At 40.1% G+C, this 17,138-nt stretch overlaps 1 protein-coding gene across 1 annotated transcript in view; it reads left to right on the forward strand.

Annotated features, from left to right (window-relative positions):
- The window catches only part of zmat4a (zinc finger, matrin-type 4a), a 153,451-nt gene extending 141,242 nt beyond the window's left edge, over positions 1-12,209 (forward strand). The window contains exon 7 of the mRNA XM_053421814.1: positions 7,307-12,209. Coding sequence (XP_053277789.1) covers positions 7,307-7,334 — 28 coding nt within the window. The 3' untranslated portion in view covers positions 7,335-12,209. The remainder of the gene's footprint in view (positions 1-7,306) is intronic.
- The last annotated feature ends 4,929 nt before the right edge of the window (positions 12,210-17,138 follow it).

A 17,138-nucleotide genomic window follows, 5' to 3' on the forward strand; every position in this document is an offset into this window, starting at 1 on the left:
GTGTGGGTTCCCTGCACCGCTGGGGGTTGTGCAGCGGTGTAACCTACACCGACTGCACAGTGAATTACTTATGAGATCCTCCTTTGCTTTAAGAGGAAAGCTGGGAGCCTCGATATACAGTCGCTTTGAAAGATGTTACTCTTTGCTTGAAATCTCTGAATGTGTGTGTGTGTTGGCTCTCCGCTAGAAGGATTTAAATTCTGGGCTTGAGGCCATCTATCTATCCCCTGGCTTCTTTAAAAGGCTGTCCTTCCGTCAAGGGCGGGGGGGCACATCCGAGCGGTGACATTTTGGTGGAGAGGGAGGTAAACAGCAGCAAAGAGTTCAGATACCTAGCCTAAAATCTCTTTATACCGAATGAATCCTTGCACCAAAAAGGGCCATTAGGATTTTTTTCTCAGTGCTCACACTCCACTGATGAATCCATTCAATTTCAAGTGCTCATCAGTAATCTGTGAGACCTCATGCTGAGCCGGAGAGGAATTTATTAAATATCAAGTACCTCCTCTAACTAGCATCCAGAGGCAGAGAGAGGATAGGGACAGCGCTCACATGCAGCAGTATTAAATGTGCCTGTACAGTTTCCTGTCAGGGCTGTTCATACAACAGACAGACACTCATATATGAAATGTAGAAGTTTGAGAAATGTTTATGCCCTCTTTGTTGGTCAGATTACAAATTCGGTTTCTCCTCAGGCAGCATGCAAATCAGGGTTTGGCTCTTCTCCAGCCCACAGGAGGGTGGTAATGCACCTGCAGTTGTTTGGTAACTGGTAAGAAATCAAACATCAGATAAAGTTAAAACCTCAGACTTTATATCAAGACGAAATGACAGCTCCCCAAGGTGAAGCCAAAGTGCCTAGATTGCCCCCTTGTGACTGGCTGCAATCCTTTGATTATAAGTCCCGCCTCCATGTTAACTGGTAAGGAGGTGGACCAAAATAAAAAGTAAAAAATCAACCCATTTTCTCTCAAAGAGTGATGGCACTGTTTTGCTGTCAGTTTACGTAGTTCCAATCCCATTGATCTATGTGCAGGTGTTTGGTTTATATTAGTTATTCGATAACTCCCTGAAGTCTCTTGATTAACAGCTGAGACTGATTCGGCAACTCCATCCCCCGAATACTTTTCGCCTTGTTTATGGAAAGTGGGAGGAGGTTTTTATGAACTCCGAGTGACACAAAACTGTGGTTATCCCCACGGCTCAAGTACATCTCGTTCTCTCATCCATACACATCATTTAGTTGTTGAACTGATCAGGGATCAGAGGGATGCTTAGTTTGTGAGTTCATCAGGAGCCATGTTTGTCCTGCAATGAAACAAAGAAAAAGCTTCAGGCTGTAACTTCAGCTGCTTTTAAGACAAGATCAAAAACGAGTCAAATAAATGTTTTACAAAACTCTTTTAACCTTAGGTGCTTTTTGGAGATCAGATAACTGCCCCATGAAGTGATTTAGTGTGAACGAGGTCACAGATTCAGGCCCTAATCAGTCTGTCGGACCCACCTTCAATAAGGACATCGACAGAAGCCTCGGGAAAACATCCATCTTGGCAAAAAGTTTCTGCTGAAGGCAACACACAAAACAGACTCTGTTACACAAACAGCCAACTGCAGTTTCCCAAGATTTATCAGACAAATTACACATATTCCCTCATTTAGTCTAAATAAGCAGAATTGTAAAGATGTGCATTAGACAAGTCTGTAAGCTTGCTCCTGTCATAAAGGTTTGACCAGAATCTGGAGTAAAGCTGAGTTTCACTTTCTTTGAGTGAAATGCTTGCACGTTATTGGGTTTATCTTTTTATTCATTAGTTTTTAAGCTTGTTCATTTTAAAACATTTCCCACCAGATATTTCTGAGAAACTCTACTTTTCGATGCATCATAAAACTTACAGCCATTTAAATGAAATGGTAATCCAGTTTAATTTTTCGTCAATACCCTGAAAAAAAAATCATTATAGACAACACATCCAAATCTGGAACCAAGAAGACACTCCTAGAGGCACATTGGCCAGTGGAGGCAACCAGTAACAAACACATCAACTATTGTATAGGGATCAGACCTCTGACCTGCTGTTCACCAAGCAGCCTCACTATGTGCTTTACATTCAAGAGGAAACGAACACAGGGGTGTCAAAGGGGGCCTGGGATCCAGCTGCGAGCTAAATTAGACAAACTGAACCTCTACATCTAAAGACAGTGTTTTCCAGCTGCATCATATCAAATTAAAACCGAGTTCATGTTTGACAAATTGAAGTGAAAATGCCTTGAAGTGTGAAACAGTTTTTGAATCAGGCAGTTTTAGTGTATGTTTCATCAGGGGATTTATGACAAGAGGAGGATCAGTTTTAAAAGAAGGTAGAGCATCGTACGGAGTGTAAATTCATAAATATGGATGACAACAGAGCAACTCAAATTATAGCAGAATACAGAATGGAAGCAGTCCCATTACTGCTATTTTAATGCTCAGAATGTGCTTTCTTCTCCTCTTTAAAGCTTTCTTTCCCAGAGGTATTAGGTCATATGTATTTGTCTGCTTGGAGATGATGTTGTCCAGTACCTGCTGAGTGTAATATCACACTGGTCAACTCTCTATTTCCATAAAAATGACACTGGGGAGAGGAAAATAATTGTCCGTGTGTGGCTTTCATTGTGCAGACTCTTCACTGTTGTCATAAGAATACCTGACATTTAAATCGGTCATTACTATGTGCATGGAAAATGAGAGTTATTGTGTTTTCCCTTATTTTCTGTCCTGAATATATCATATTATTGTGTTGGATGTCAACATTAAAGATGAAAGGAAGTAAGAAATAATGAGAAAAACGTATATAAAACTCCCTGTGAGACAGAATGTGTCAGGCTGCTGCGAACGCTGGGTTCCAATGTGGTCCAATCAACGCTCCTTCTACCAAACAAGTTGGCTTGAGTAGTATTATTGGTATTTAATGTACTCATACATACATATACATACACATATATATATATATATATGAACAAAACACATTCTTTATTTGGTGTGTATTATTTCTATTGTGAGATTTAACAGTGGATACAGTATTTCTGTCATAATCAGTTTTTTTTAACATTTTATACAAAGTATATATATATATATATACTTTGTATAAAATGTTAAAAAAAACTATATACGTTTTTTTTTAACATTTTATACAAAGTACAGTATGTTTTGTTCATTCTCAAACTCCAGATCGGACTCAGACATGTACAGATGGATTTGAAGAGCTGCCATTTCCCTTCACTTATGTTCAGTCGCTGTTTCGTGTACAAACAAGTGTGTGTGCACTTTCTCTGTATAACGTGTGTTACCAAAGTAAGTTGTGAAAGCAGCTGCTGTGACCAGCCACTGTGAGAGTCAACCACAACAGTAAAGTCACGGGTGGTTAAATCAAAACAATGAGCTGACAGGTTGCTAAAAAGCTCCGCAGAGCTGTGGAGCTGCAGGGATGAGTGACAATGGTCCTTTGGATTTATTGCAAATCAAGTGACTCACATTCATTTGACCCTTTGTAAATATAACAATATTGTCTTAGTTGTATTAGTTGTAACCTTCCAAGCAAAAACCTGAAGGAGTTTCCTGCAGTTCCAAACTACTTTACAAACTTAATCCAGTCAGAATTACAAAAAAAGGAAACATCAAGCGGTTGGAGGAGCATCCCCGTGCATACATGTCTGCTGCATGCTGATACAGATGCAGAAGAAAGCTGTGTAACCTGACAGCTCTGACAGCTCTGTGCTCTTCAATGCATCATCATCATCATCATCCTGTCCGTTAACTCAGATTAAGACATGGAGCACTCGCCTTTTGTTTCCTTTGGTGGTTTGACACTTTCATTTAACTGAAGGGAGATACAAAGAAGTACATTTTCCCCAGGGGTGAAACTGCTGCCATTGTTTCAGTGGTTTAAAAAAAAACAATTATGTTTTCTTTTAGTAATCATAAAGATAAAAACCTGATTGTAAAGTTTCCATCTAGTTTTATCGACATCCCTTCCCTCCTGGCTACATCTACATTTAAAAGCAAGACGTTGTTCAGAGTAAAGTCAATAAAACGGGATTGAGCTGGAAAGTCTGAGTTTATCTTCCCGTGCTTGGTGACGCTAGAGACAGTCTGTGGTTCTACTCACCTACATGTTTGTGACAGCTGCCCAGACGCTTGCTGTATTTCCTCAAGGGGAATCTGTTCAGCGCAGCGAGTCAGAGCATTGTGTGTGTTTAGTCTGATTGTATATTGTGCTGCACTGTTCTGCTCTGCTGCATTAAGCTCTCCAGTAAAACCAGCGTGACAGTTTGCTGTGTTGTGGTTGTTTTGTCCTCGCGGGACTCAAACAGCAGGATGTTCCTTCTGCAGAGCTCACTGTGATTACTCCTCGCGGTTCACCTGAAGATAACATGCATCTCCCAGTGCACTGACAGAGGATACTGGATGGATTATGTGCAGTGGAAACAAGGCAACAAAAACAATGCTAAGTGTCAATCTGTTGTGTTTCCGCCCCGGGTTCCGCTGTGGGCGTGTATCCCCTGAGGGGCACGCTGATGGTTTCCTCCCGATTTATTTTACATCTGGGCCATAAAGCACCTGGTGCACTGTTGGTGGTGTTTATACTGTGTATGAGACAGCCTGTCATTGGCTTGTCTCGACTCAGGCCTTGTCTGAGCGATTGAGCCCGTTAGTGTATCAGTTCTGCCGGCTGACCTCAGATGAGGGCTGTAATTGTGTGATGATAAACGGCTGAGACGAGGCCATCAGTCGGTCCGGACCACTGGACCAATATATGAAACGCTGCCCTTCACCTGCTCAGTCACACAGCATCAGGGATCAGATGGTGGCATTTCGACACTGATGTCATTTTGGATTCCTTTGACTGGAGGATAAAAGCTGCTGCTGCACTCTTCATCTCTGCCTCTGCCTTCTTATCCTGCAGTCAGCCTACTGATATGTATAACTCTGGCTATGATTGATCAATTCATCTCAATAGCTCCAGGTATTTTCATTGGAGAATTCGTTGCTCTGAATAACACTAAACTAACAAATGTAATCACCTCTAAGAGTTCCATCGGTTTATTATTCAATTATAATTGAGTCTTGAAGAAGTGGGAGAACCGAATTTCTTTTCCTGTGGGGTTATTTAATTTCATAAACCATCAGGAATTGAGTGATGCATTTTGCCAATTTATGCAGCCGCTCACCTGCAGCAGTTTGTTATACTGCTGAATATCTCTGTGCTATCTGAGGCCCTGATTAATTCTGGTATAGCATGCATCTCTGCTCTTTTCCTTTCAACCTTTTTGCACATGCACACTGGTCCGGAGAAATGCACTTTCGTTCCACTGTAAATGTTGTTAAAGAGACGACTGGAATTACAAACTTGAAACAGTGGACATGCCTGGAATTAGAATAGGTCTCCTGTGAGATGCTGAGTCACCAGATGTGATCAGATGTCACTTCATCTCTCTATATTAATCATAAATCCAATTTTGTTTATTATATTCACAAATCACAATTTGTCTCATAGGGCTATATGCAAATAAGAAGTGAAAAAAGGGCTGTTCAAAAATAACAAATGATGTTATTTTTGTCCAGTCTGACTGAAATGGGTACCCTATCATTGTGTGTGTGTGTGTGTGTGTGTGTGTGCGCACGCTTTGGGACTTTCCACTTACCTTTTACGGACCCGTTTTTTTTGTGTTGGGCTATCCACAATGATCAAGTCAATAGAAGGTCTTAATATGTGCAGCTCCTCAAATGTGTGTGTGTGTGTGTGTGTGTGTGTGTGTGTGTGTGTGTGTGTGTGTGTGTGTGTGTGTGTGTGTGTGTGTGTGTGTGTGTGTGTGTGTGTGTGTGTGTGTGTGTGTGTGTGTGTGTGTGTGTGTGTGTGTGTGTGTGTGTGTGTGTGTAAGTGAGAGAGAGAAAGACAGGCAGATTGAATGAATCAATATCCTGTGCACAGCTGAGACAACGAAATAAGATATCCCTTATTTGCAATTGTCAAATAAATGTAAAAATCAATATGAAGTCATCAGTGTTAATATTGTGTCAGTGGCCACACATATCAGTGTGTTATGTGAAACACTGAGAAGCATAAAAATACTTGGTTCATGTAAAACTGTAGCGGCCCAGCGAGCGGTTCTTCATATGTGACCTGGGGTGCATTTCTGTCCGTGCTACTAAAGAGCGTTGCATCATGCATCTCAGACCAAGGTGTATGTTGGGAACATTAGATGTTAACACCTGACCTGAGCAGAGCCTCAGGGTAGAGCCAAGTGATTTCCAAGTGTACTGCTAGTGCCACATGAGAGAAGGAGTGGGAAACTTCAGTCTGAAGTATGAGCATCAGTCATTGCTCCAGGATAACCAATGCCAAGTAGCAAAACATTTTTTTAGTGGAACTGGTAACATTTTAAAAATTCCATCACCCCATAATCCAACTCATTACATTGCAAAGAATACAGCTTGATCTACAACCTAAAATAATCCAACCCAGTACTAGCTTTTTAAATTTTTTTACATTTCCGTTGTAACCTTTCTCTCCAAGTCCAGTAGCGGTAGCCTCTTTAGATGTCCCATGTTAGTGGTATGAAATCCATCAGTTTTCTTCAAGGAATCAATAAAATAAAATCTGGATTGCAAGGTTTCCATCTAGCTTTATTGACTTTATTCCTTAAGGCTACATCTGAATTCTAAGCAGTAATATCTGCACAGTAAAGTCAATAAAACTGGATCAACCTGCAAGACTAGCAGGTCATAGGTCGAACCACTCATCATTAAACACATTATGTCAGATATATATTTGAAAGTAGAAAATAAGCTGTTTGGAATAGTGTGTCTAAACAGATACAGTAAAAAATTCAAAGATTGCAAAGGAAGTCTGTAAACACTTCACCCTGGTTTTTAAATAGGTTCACAAAACAAGGTTCACAAAACATATTTGGAAGAAAATTCTTGACTGTAAACTGCCTGGGAGTTAATTTAAAAACCAGGGTGAAAATGATTCTTTTAAATAATTGAAACTTGATCCTCAGCAACACTCATCCTGATGCTGCAGAACGTGACGCAGCCTGGTTTTGTTCAGGTTGCATCATTATTATTCTGTCATCGTTCCATCAGCACCACAGGTCTAAAGGGCAAATCGAATGTATCATTTGTGAAAAATGCTTTATAAGATGTGAATATTTTTTGCATGAATATTTGTCCTATTTGTTGCTTTATCTCTGAATATGAGACGCACTTTGAATTAATAAGCCTGACTCGCCCTCTCTCTCTCTCTTCTCCTTCTTTCTCCAACAGTCTGAAGAACCAGATATGTGTCCAGTGAGCATGGGACAAAGATGAAACCCAACTACTGGATTGATGTCAGACAAGCTGTTGTCAGCTTGCCCTGCTTATTCTGCCTTTGCTCCGCTTCTGCTCTCTCCACATCATCTCTCTCTCTCTCTCTTTCACTCTGTCTGTTTTGGCCGCCCCGACAACGAGGAAAATAAAGGTTTTGTTTTTGTAACACTCCAGCACTGTATCAACTCTCATCTGACAGTCTACAGTACAGTTTTGACAGTTCCTCCTCGTCGCTGGCCACTTTTAAACCATTGACCCTTGACATTCCACTGCAGCTGCACCCTGTGTTTGGGATTCACTGACATGACAGTGGCTCTGGCACACGGCAGCCTTTCTAAACATGCATGGACTAAATTTTACTCTTTCCACGTGATGCTAAGAGCTGTATGTGGAATTTTGACTAGATAATATGAGGGTTGTTTTCAGCTGTTGTTGTGGAACAGTTGAAGTTGAACATATTTATTTGAAAGTGAAAGAAAAGACACACAGATGTACATTACAGTACTGTATATTATTTAGCATTGTGGGCTTTGGCTATGAGAACATGTGACTCGTTGCCCTCAGATTCTGTATGGCACACACAGTGCATCTTAACTTTAATGCTTTTATTGCATACATGCTTGCAGTGGAGCTAAATCCCCTTACTGCTGAAAGGGGTCTATGGCAATAATGACACTGGTTGGCCTCTTTCTGTACAGTATGTTGAAATGGTTTTATCTTCTATTGGCAGTGCTGAACATTAAATGACTTCTGTGGCTCTTGTAGTGCTTTAAGGAGACCAGCGGAACTGATTAGCGACATCATTATCTACACAGGACCAGCAAATAGTTTTATTAAACTTTAAAGGAATAATTCTGGCCGATTACAACTAGGCTTTTATTTTGAATGTTGGCTATCATTCCTATTGTTAATGACTCACCAAATAAATGTGTGAGCTCTGGGAACACAGCAAGATCACTAAAAGAAGTCCAAATGGGCGAAAAAGACAAGTAGTCCAATGATCCAACAGGTTGTGAGCAAAACACCTAAGTCAAGTCAGATTTATTGATTTACATATAAAAACAACAGGAGTCAACCCAAAGTGTTTACAATCATGATTAAGTTAGGCGAACTATGAAATATTACTCCATCCATGCACTCATTCATGTTTTGGATGTGTCCAGTAGCAACAAGCCCAGATCTCCTTCTCAGCATCCCCTAGTCCCCCAGGTCTACTTGTGGAATTGTAAGCCCTTTCCAAGATTCAAAATAAAGAGGTTTCCAGTCCAAGGCCCTTCTGAATGTCTGGTAGATTTTCATCCTGAATAAAGCTGGAATCCTTTTCAAGGGACATACACGACTTTGCAAAACTAAGCAAAGAAAGGTTAGGGTTAGGGTTAGAAAGTTTGAAAGTTGCACAAATCAAAAGTACAAATAGAAACAAACCAGCCTCATGATCATCGCTGATATGGTCCCTGCTGTTAACGTTCATTTATTTACAGCCTGCAAAAACTGATTGAAACCAGCAAGTCCAGATTCCCTGTTTAGGACCCAAATCTTGGCCATTTGTAACAACAATTTCGTTCTTTTTGTCTTAACAAAGTTTTTGACCCTGGTGGTTCTGGTTCCTCTTCCACCATACCACGACTTTCTAATACAGTGTTTGCATTCCTGCTTCGATCGCAAGTTACACCCAGCCTAAAGGGAGCAGTTCTTTGTTTAACACCGTGACCAGCGTCTTGGAGGTGCTGACCTTTATCACCCAGTGTGCACTGGAGGTCGCAGCCTAATGTCGCCAGCCGAACAGAACAATCTGCACACAGAATAGACACAGTCCTGAAGGCCTCACTCAATAGTTTGTCAGATGCCACAACTCTTCTACATTTACATTGGTGGATCCGATCCTGACAATTTAACTTTCCTAACTTTACGAAACAAACAATGCAACAATCATGCTCACATTAAGCAGCAATTGGCCATGTGTGTGGAGTTGAGTCAAGATGGACATACATTGTGGGACTTTAATTCCACCTATGTGCCATTCGGTGATGAAATGTTCCAGAAAAGAGGCATCTGCAATTTAACCGGAAGATTAGTGTTAAGCTGAATGCAAACATTGTAGGATACTATATTACGCACAGAGCACTGGCCACTCTACTTCTAATTCTTTCTTGCTGTGCAAATACTTCTAGCCATAAACTACACACTTTCGACTACTTCATTTTTCCATGTTGCCCGGACGCAGTGAGGGTCAAAATGGATGAGACTGCTTGACTAGCCGTCGGCACTCAAATTGCACAGTGAATGCCCTCTTTAATTTTGGTTTGGACATGTTTACCATTTCAATAATTTGAGCTATTGGCTCATTAAAATTAAGCCTGACGGATTACGTTTCTTGTCCCTGTTTAGTCCTTGCTTCATGCTCCCAGATCTCAGCTCTTTGGTGAAGACATTGTAACGATAAACCAACATAAACGATTCCGAATGCTACAAATATGAAACTCCAGCTGAATTAAACCAAGATGTGATAGATTATATGGTGTGATTAGTTCCACAAATTAGAAAAGAAAATAGAAAATATTTTTATCTAAAAGCTGCATATACAGTCCACTGTATGTGATCAGTGTTAAAGGCTTGGAAATATTCCCTCTGGTTAAGATGCTTTCATTTCAGTATGGTCTTCATCTCAGGGAGGTATAACTGGTTGCTTCAGTGAAATGTAACAGTGCTGTTGAGAATCTAACAGTCACAAGTACTGAATCCATTCCACTATGGAGCCTTGTAGATTGTGTTGGTAGATAATGGAGTGAACCATAAGTGTGATGGTTTCACAAAAAGAGTCTTGATATTGTAGAGTGTATTAAAGGGTAATTCAGCTTTATATGCCCTATCAGTGAAAAGTATTTGAACACCATTATTTGCAACTAACTCCTACAGGTCCCCAACTTTAATGGTGACTTACTTATCCCTTAGTGCAACATGTACTCTGATACATGAAATGCATAACACATCCTATAGCAACATAATGAAGCAGCACACAGTTTCACATGATGGAAGAGCAGCTCAGTCTCCAGAACTAAGGTCTTTGCACACTGAGTCATCAGTCGTTTCTTATGCAACGATGAGAATGTTTGAGTGTGATGCGTTTTGTTATTCTATTGGTTTCAAGAATTCTCAGTAGGAGATCAAATAAAACCTCCAATCCTGAGAAGCCTTCAGGAAGAAGGAGAATTTCATCTTCTCATCAAGGAGATGGGCAATCATCCAGATTGCTTCCTAGTCTTTTTCGGGATGTCAGTGGTCCGGTTTGGTATTTTACCAGGATTGATATCACACATTAAAAAGAAGGAAACAAATTCCTAGGATCCAATTGATCCTGAACAGCTCAAACATTCTAGAATAACTTTGACAGACGCAAAAAAAGGCAACAAATCAATCATGTTCCAAAATCTTGATGATGGACAAAAATGCAAACTTGATGTGCAAAGATCTTTAAACCCCAAGGAGCGAGAGAAATCCTCCTTCGGAGCCGGAGAGCCCTTGTCTTCTACTGTTTTAGACCTACACATGTGCCTGTTCAAGACCCACTAAGAGAAGTAAACTGAGTCTTCCTTTTAACATCATCGAGGCTGAACATTAAATTCTCCACTCTATAATACACAAATAAATAAGAATCAGAAATACCTTATTGATCCGAGGGGGAAATTGTGTGGCATAATAGTGGACAGATTTTAGCAGCACTCTGTATCTCCACTCAGATTTCCATGGCTGTGTGCCCAATGAAGGTCAAACACGAGCTCTTTGAGTTTCTGATTCCTTTAAAAAGCACACAATCAGTTTATAGTAAAAAAAAAACTAACTTATTTATTTATATATCGGTGAGTGGGTGTTGGCATACAGCTGTTTATGATTAAAGTTTATTATGTAGGCATACAGTTGTTTTAACTCAAGCAAGGGCTCTCCGGCTCTGCAGGTTGATGATATTGCAAGGAGCTTCAAGTGGAATATCTGTTCCAGTTCGGGGTCAAACTTTCCAAACAATGTTTGATTTATTGTAGAAAGAAAATTATGATTTGTTTAGCTGCTAACATTTTCAATTGTTTAATTGTTCTGTAACACTCATAAACACTGAGACACACAATTATGACGACTAAATAACAGCTCGAGAATTTAGGTGTTCTAACACTTTTGACTGGTATTGTATATAGATATATACACTATATATATCTTATTCGAAGCTTATGTAGCATTCTTCTTTCTTACATGTCACGTTAAGAAATTAAAGATGTCGACTTTAAAGCCAGTGTTGTATAACCAAGAACATGAGGACAATTATAACTTCTGCATAACTTACTGTTGTTGATCAAATACATTTGTATTTGCTATCTGTTTACAATATATGTGATTTACTGTCATTTTCAGCGCTGTGTGAAATGCAGAACTGTATTAACTCAAAATGTAGCTTTGACTCACATTGTTGAAGCGTTTAATTTTGCAGAGACGTCTAAAAGTTTATCGACCACTGAAATCACTGGAACATAAAGCTGGAGGGAGAATAAATAAATCCTCATCATGGACCGAAAACAAACTGCTGCTGGCTCATGTCAGAGCCGCCAGCTGATGTGAGACATTAACGAGAATTTATAGAAATGTGTTTTTTAAATAGTGCAAAAATAAGACATGCACGTATGATTTGTTATTGCAAGTCAAAATAAAAAAAATAAAAAAAAACTTCACTGAATTGCTTTGCTCAGCCTGAGTGAAGACATTGCTATCAGGACACTTTTGCTTTGGATGAGTCATGTCTCCTTCATCACAGGACGTCCACCTGTCATTCATACGCCCTCTAGTCCCTTTGTGCTCTGGGTTATGTGCTCTATTGTGTCTAAGAAAATAATTAAAGACACTTGCAACCACAAAGACTCTGCTTTGTATTATGTTGCTTCTTCATCTAGTTGTTTACAGTAATTATACTGAAGTTATGTTCATGATTGTCAGTAAAGTTCGTATTACCCCTGCAATCAATGTTGTTGAGGTTCTACACACTGACTTCAGGCAGAATGGAATTCAAAACTACTACACATACCACAGAGGCAGTGAAATACTTTTAATTTATTATTTTGAAAAACCTGTGAAACTTTCAATCAACAGATTGGTTGTCTCTGCCATTGGTACAGCCAGTGGTCAGAGCCATTATGTTTTCAGGTTGTCCAACATACATACATACCTCCGTCGTAGAATGTAAATGGAGTCCCAGATTGGTCTATGCACGAGGAGGCATGTAGAGAAAGAAGCCAAAGTATGAAGTACTGAGGTATCTGTGCTGACATCTAAGGGGTCAGGTAAAATTCTCTAACACACTAGAAGAACAGACTGCATTCATCAATTTCATGACACCTTGTGAAACTGAGCCATCAGTCATGTGACCTAATCAGGGGCCTCGTTTATAGAACAGTGTGTAGGACTCATACTAAAAGTAGACATGCGCAAGGATGCAAAAAAAAAAGATTCATAAAATCGTGCACACGCAATCCTGAAGTAAATGGTCCCTTTGTAAATCACACCCCCTCTGGAAACGTAGGTTCATGGGTCTGCCTCATAATTCGCCCTCTACACGCACACATTTAACCATTAAAGTCTCCTCGCAAAGGTTTTATTTTCCTATTCCTGGCCCTAAAAGTGAAACTATCTGAATCACTGATGGTGTATTTATACTAATTGGTTTTTGAGCTCTTGGAACAAAAGTATGAGTAGCCGAGGGCCAGGCTTTGTTGTTTGGATACACTTTAATCGCATTTCACGTTCTATCCTCCTGACTGCAAAATTATACCTGCTATCTTTCTGATCCGGAGAGGTGTGTTTCCGAGCGATGGAATCATCTGCTAATGTTCTACCTGAGCGTGATAAGAGCGATGAAGAGGAGATGGGGCCTCAGGCTGGAAAACATCTGAGGCGGGGATATTTCTGGTGCAATCCTGTCCCTGCGTTTGATGGAGGAGAAGGGGGAGTGTATTTTAGGTCTTTAAGGGGGGTATGGGAAAGAATCCAACAGATCCAGTGACAGTTATGAAAAGCAGATTTAGCTTTATTCAAGTTCGATAGCGAGGAAATTTAATAAAAGACACATCATTGTTTTTTTATTTGTACCTACATTCAATTTCCCATAATTGAATTAAACATTTATATTTATTACTAACATTTTGATTTTAACTATTGAATAAACTATTTTCGTTAGATTTCTTAACTAAATCACCTCAATAAAGGGAAATCCTAAACTCACAATTTATATGCTCACACTGAGCAGTCTGATCATCCAGCCCTGAAAATATTTGTCAGATATAGTAACTGGTGATAATTATACTATGGATTTCTGTCACTCTGAGGTTATGTTTTACCCCATGTCCATTTGTTTGTTAGTTTGTTTGTCAGCAGGATTATGCAAGAGCTACTGAACAGAATTTCCTAAAACGGCCTAAAGAGAACAAATCTTAGTGTGGATTAGGACAAAGTGATGAATCCATACATGAATTTTAAATGAGCCTATCTTTAACATTACAAGATACAAAGGTTTTTTGACATATTTTCAATTTCACACAATTTATGGATCTTAATCTGGCATTTTAGGGTACTGATATCTATTAGTGCAATTTGTTGCAGATCTAGGGATGATCTCAATGTTCTTTCCTTCAGGGACTGTTTGGCTTTGCTGAGGATGAGTTGCATGTGTTATTACACTTATTATCTGCTGTTCTTTGCAGTTACAGGGTCGTGTTAGCGAGTCAGAGATGACAAATGTGGTTGCATAAATTCCAGGGTGCGTGTTGCATACAAATTGACCAATTAGTTTCTTATTTTTCAAATCCTCAAAATGTCCATATATAAGCTATAATGACACCATAGTGATACATTTGTGGCCCCTTGCGGAAAAACTTCTTTGCTTGTTTCTTCGTCTTTCTATCAAATGTGTCAAATCATGCATAAATGCACTTCATACACTATATGATATATAATATATGGTGAAATATGTACATACATAAATCAAAGATAATAATAAAGTATGTTTGCATTAGTAGCTGAGCGTCTGTCTATATGCTCCTCTGACATTGCAAAAACAATTTCTCAGCTGTCTTACTATAAAATCCAAATTGACACAGTAGAGTCATGACTATTAAATCTATTAAAGCTCTGAGGCCTGATTGGTAGATTTGTAACTCTGGCTGAATGTCCTTTTCTTGGAGGAGATCCCTCTGAATACAAAGTGGATGAAAGTTATCAGAAAAAGTAATGACCATGAATCAATTTTTAATGGCACATTAATAAAATATTTTTTGCCTCACAATTTCCTGCGGCTGAAACGCAGCTTCCTCAAACTTCCCTTAGGCCGTCCGCAAGCTCTGCTCTCATTACCGGAGCTGATACTACATACAGCATGGTATTCAGGGAGGGAGAGCAGCTGCATGCTGCGACCCCTCTATGTACGACACATATACATCCGTTCAGACAGTTACAAGGACACATAAAATAAGCCTTCCGGAGAAGTAAATCCCTTCCTGAGTTTATAAAAGATAGCACACATGTGCAGAAGCATGATCTTGCTCATCAAGCTGAATAATAAACAGGCTGAAGATTGTACACATAGAGGTTTTCATGTTGTTCCATTTAGTTCGGGGTACTCAAAGTCTGCTGCCTGTTATGAATTCTAAAACCACTTCGCGTTGTGCAGAAGAACTAGATTCATTAAGGGTTGGACTGTAACGGTTGGAATCGTGTCCCTCCATGTGACCTTTATATATGCAATCAACACTGGGCAACCATACATCCATTTACTCAATTAGAAATCTCTATTAGTATTTTACAATAAAAGTAACTCACAAATTCTAATTTTCCTGCTGTTGAATTTCAAACTGACTGCTCTGGAGATGCTCTGTTGCGGTTTATTTCAGCTTAATAACTCTGTTAGGTTGAGGTGAACACAATCAAATCAATCAAATTTTATTTGTATAGCCCATATTCACAAATTACAATTCATCTCATAGGGCTTTAACAGGGTGTGGCATCCTCTGTCCTTAACCCTCAGCAAGAGTAAGGAAAAACTACTAAAAACCCTTTTAACAGGGTAAAAATATGTAGAAACCTCAGAGAGAGCCACATGTGAGGGATCCCTCTCCCAGGACGGACAGAAGTGCAATAGATGCCACGTGCAGGAAAACATCATCAATAATCAAAGTCTCTAGCAGCATTTGATGAGGGTAGACATCCCGAAGGACAACCCCAGCATGACATGCCAAGCAGTCCCGCTGCAAGCACAGTCCATGCTCAGCAACCATCTAGACCACGATCCACCATACAGACCAGACGCCACTCCAGTCCTCAGTCACCGTCCACCGCCGACCACCAGGAACCATCACAAGCCACCACCGCGGTCCTGGTCCACCGCCCGTGCCCAATGCCAACGCGACACAGGGTCCGCCACCAGCACCACGATCAGCCCACATGACTCAGAATCCGCCACACTGGATCCAACACCGCGACCCCCGGTGCGCGATCCACAAACCGCAATCCATGGTGCGGCCACAGAGGCCCTGGATCTGCGGGTGATAAAGCAAAGGGATTCCGGGGAAGGGGGATAGGGATGGAGAAGAGGAAGGAGAAGCTGGAAAGAGAAGCTCCGTGTGTCATGTGTCATAAAATAGAACAAGTAACGTTCTGGCGCACTAATTAGCTCTAACTATAAGCTTTATCAAAAAGGAAGGTTTTGAGCCTACTTTTAAACGAAAAGATGGTGACTGCCTCCCGAACTGAAAGTGGTAGATTATTCCACAGCCGAGGGGCTTGATGGCTAAAAGCTCTGGCTCCTACTCTACTTTTAGAGAATTTAGGGACGACAAGTAGGCTTGAATTCTGGGAGCGGAGTGCTCTAGCGGGTTTATAAGGTACTAACAGCTCTTTAAGGTAAAAAGGCGCCATATTATTAAGGGCCTTGAAGGTGAGGAGGAGAATTTTTAATTCTATTCTAGATTTAACTGGAAGCCAGTGTAGCGACGCTAATACTGGAGAAATGTGCTCTCTTCTCTTTGTTCTCGTCAGGACACGTGCTGCGGCATTTTGGACAAGCTGTAGAGTCTTTAACGACTTACTGCTGGAGCCAGATAATAATGAATTACAATAGTCCAGTCTCGATGTAACAAAGGCGTGGACTAGTTTTTCTGCATCTTTTTGGGAAAGGACATGTCTAATTTTGGAAATATTACGCAAGTGGAAAAAAGCGGTCCTAGAAATTTGTTTTAAGTGACTATTAAAGGATAAATCAGGATCGAAGATCACTCCCAAGTTCCTGACTGTTTCATTGGAAGCAAGGGCAATGTCGTCTAGCGCAGCTATATCATTAGATAATGCATCTCTAAGGTGTTTGGGGCCAAGTATTATAACCTCTGTTTTGTCTGAGTTTAATAAGAGAAAATTGCGGGTCATCTAGGTTTTTATGTCCTTGAGACATGTTCGAAGTTTAGTTAATTGATTACTTTGTTCAGGTTTTATTGACAAATATAACTGGGTGTCATCCGCATAGCAGTGGAAATTTACCGAGTGTGTCCTGATAATGTTTCCTAGTGGAAGCATATATAATGAGAATAAAATTGGGCCGAGCACAGAGCCCTGTGGAACACCATGGTTAACTTTGGTGCGCACAGATGACTCATCATTAATTTGCACAAATTGGGAGCGTTCAGAAAAATACGATTTAAACCAGTTAAGGGCGGTTCCATTAATGTTAATTAACTGTTTGAGTCTTTGTAATAAAATTTGATGG

Source organism: Pleuronectes platessa, chromosome 4, assembly GCF_947347685.1.
Source record: "Pleuronectes platessa chromosome 4, fPlePla1.1, whole genome shotgun sequence".
Classification (NCBI taxonomy): domain Eukaryota; kingdom Metazoa; phylum Chordata; class Actinopteri; order Pleuronectiformes; family Pleuronectidae; genus Pleuronectes; species Pleuronectes platessa.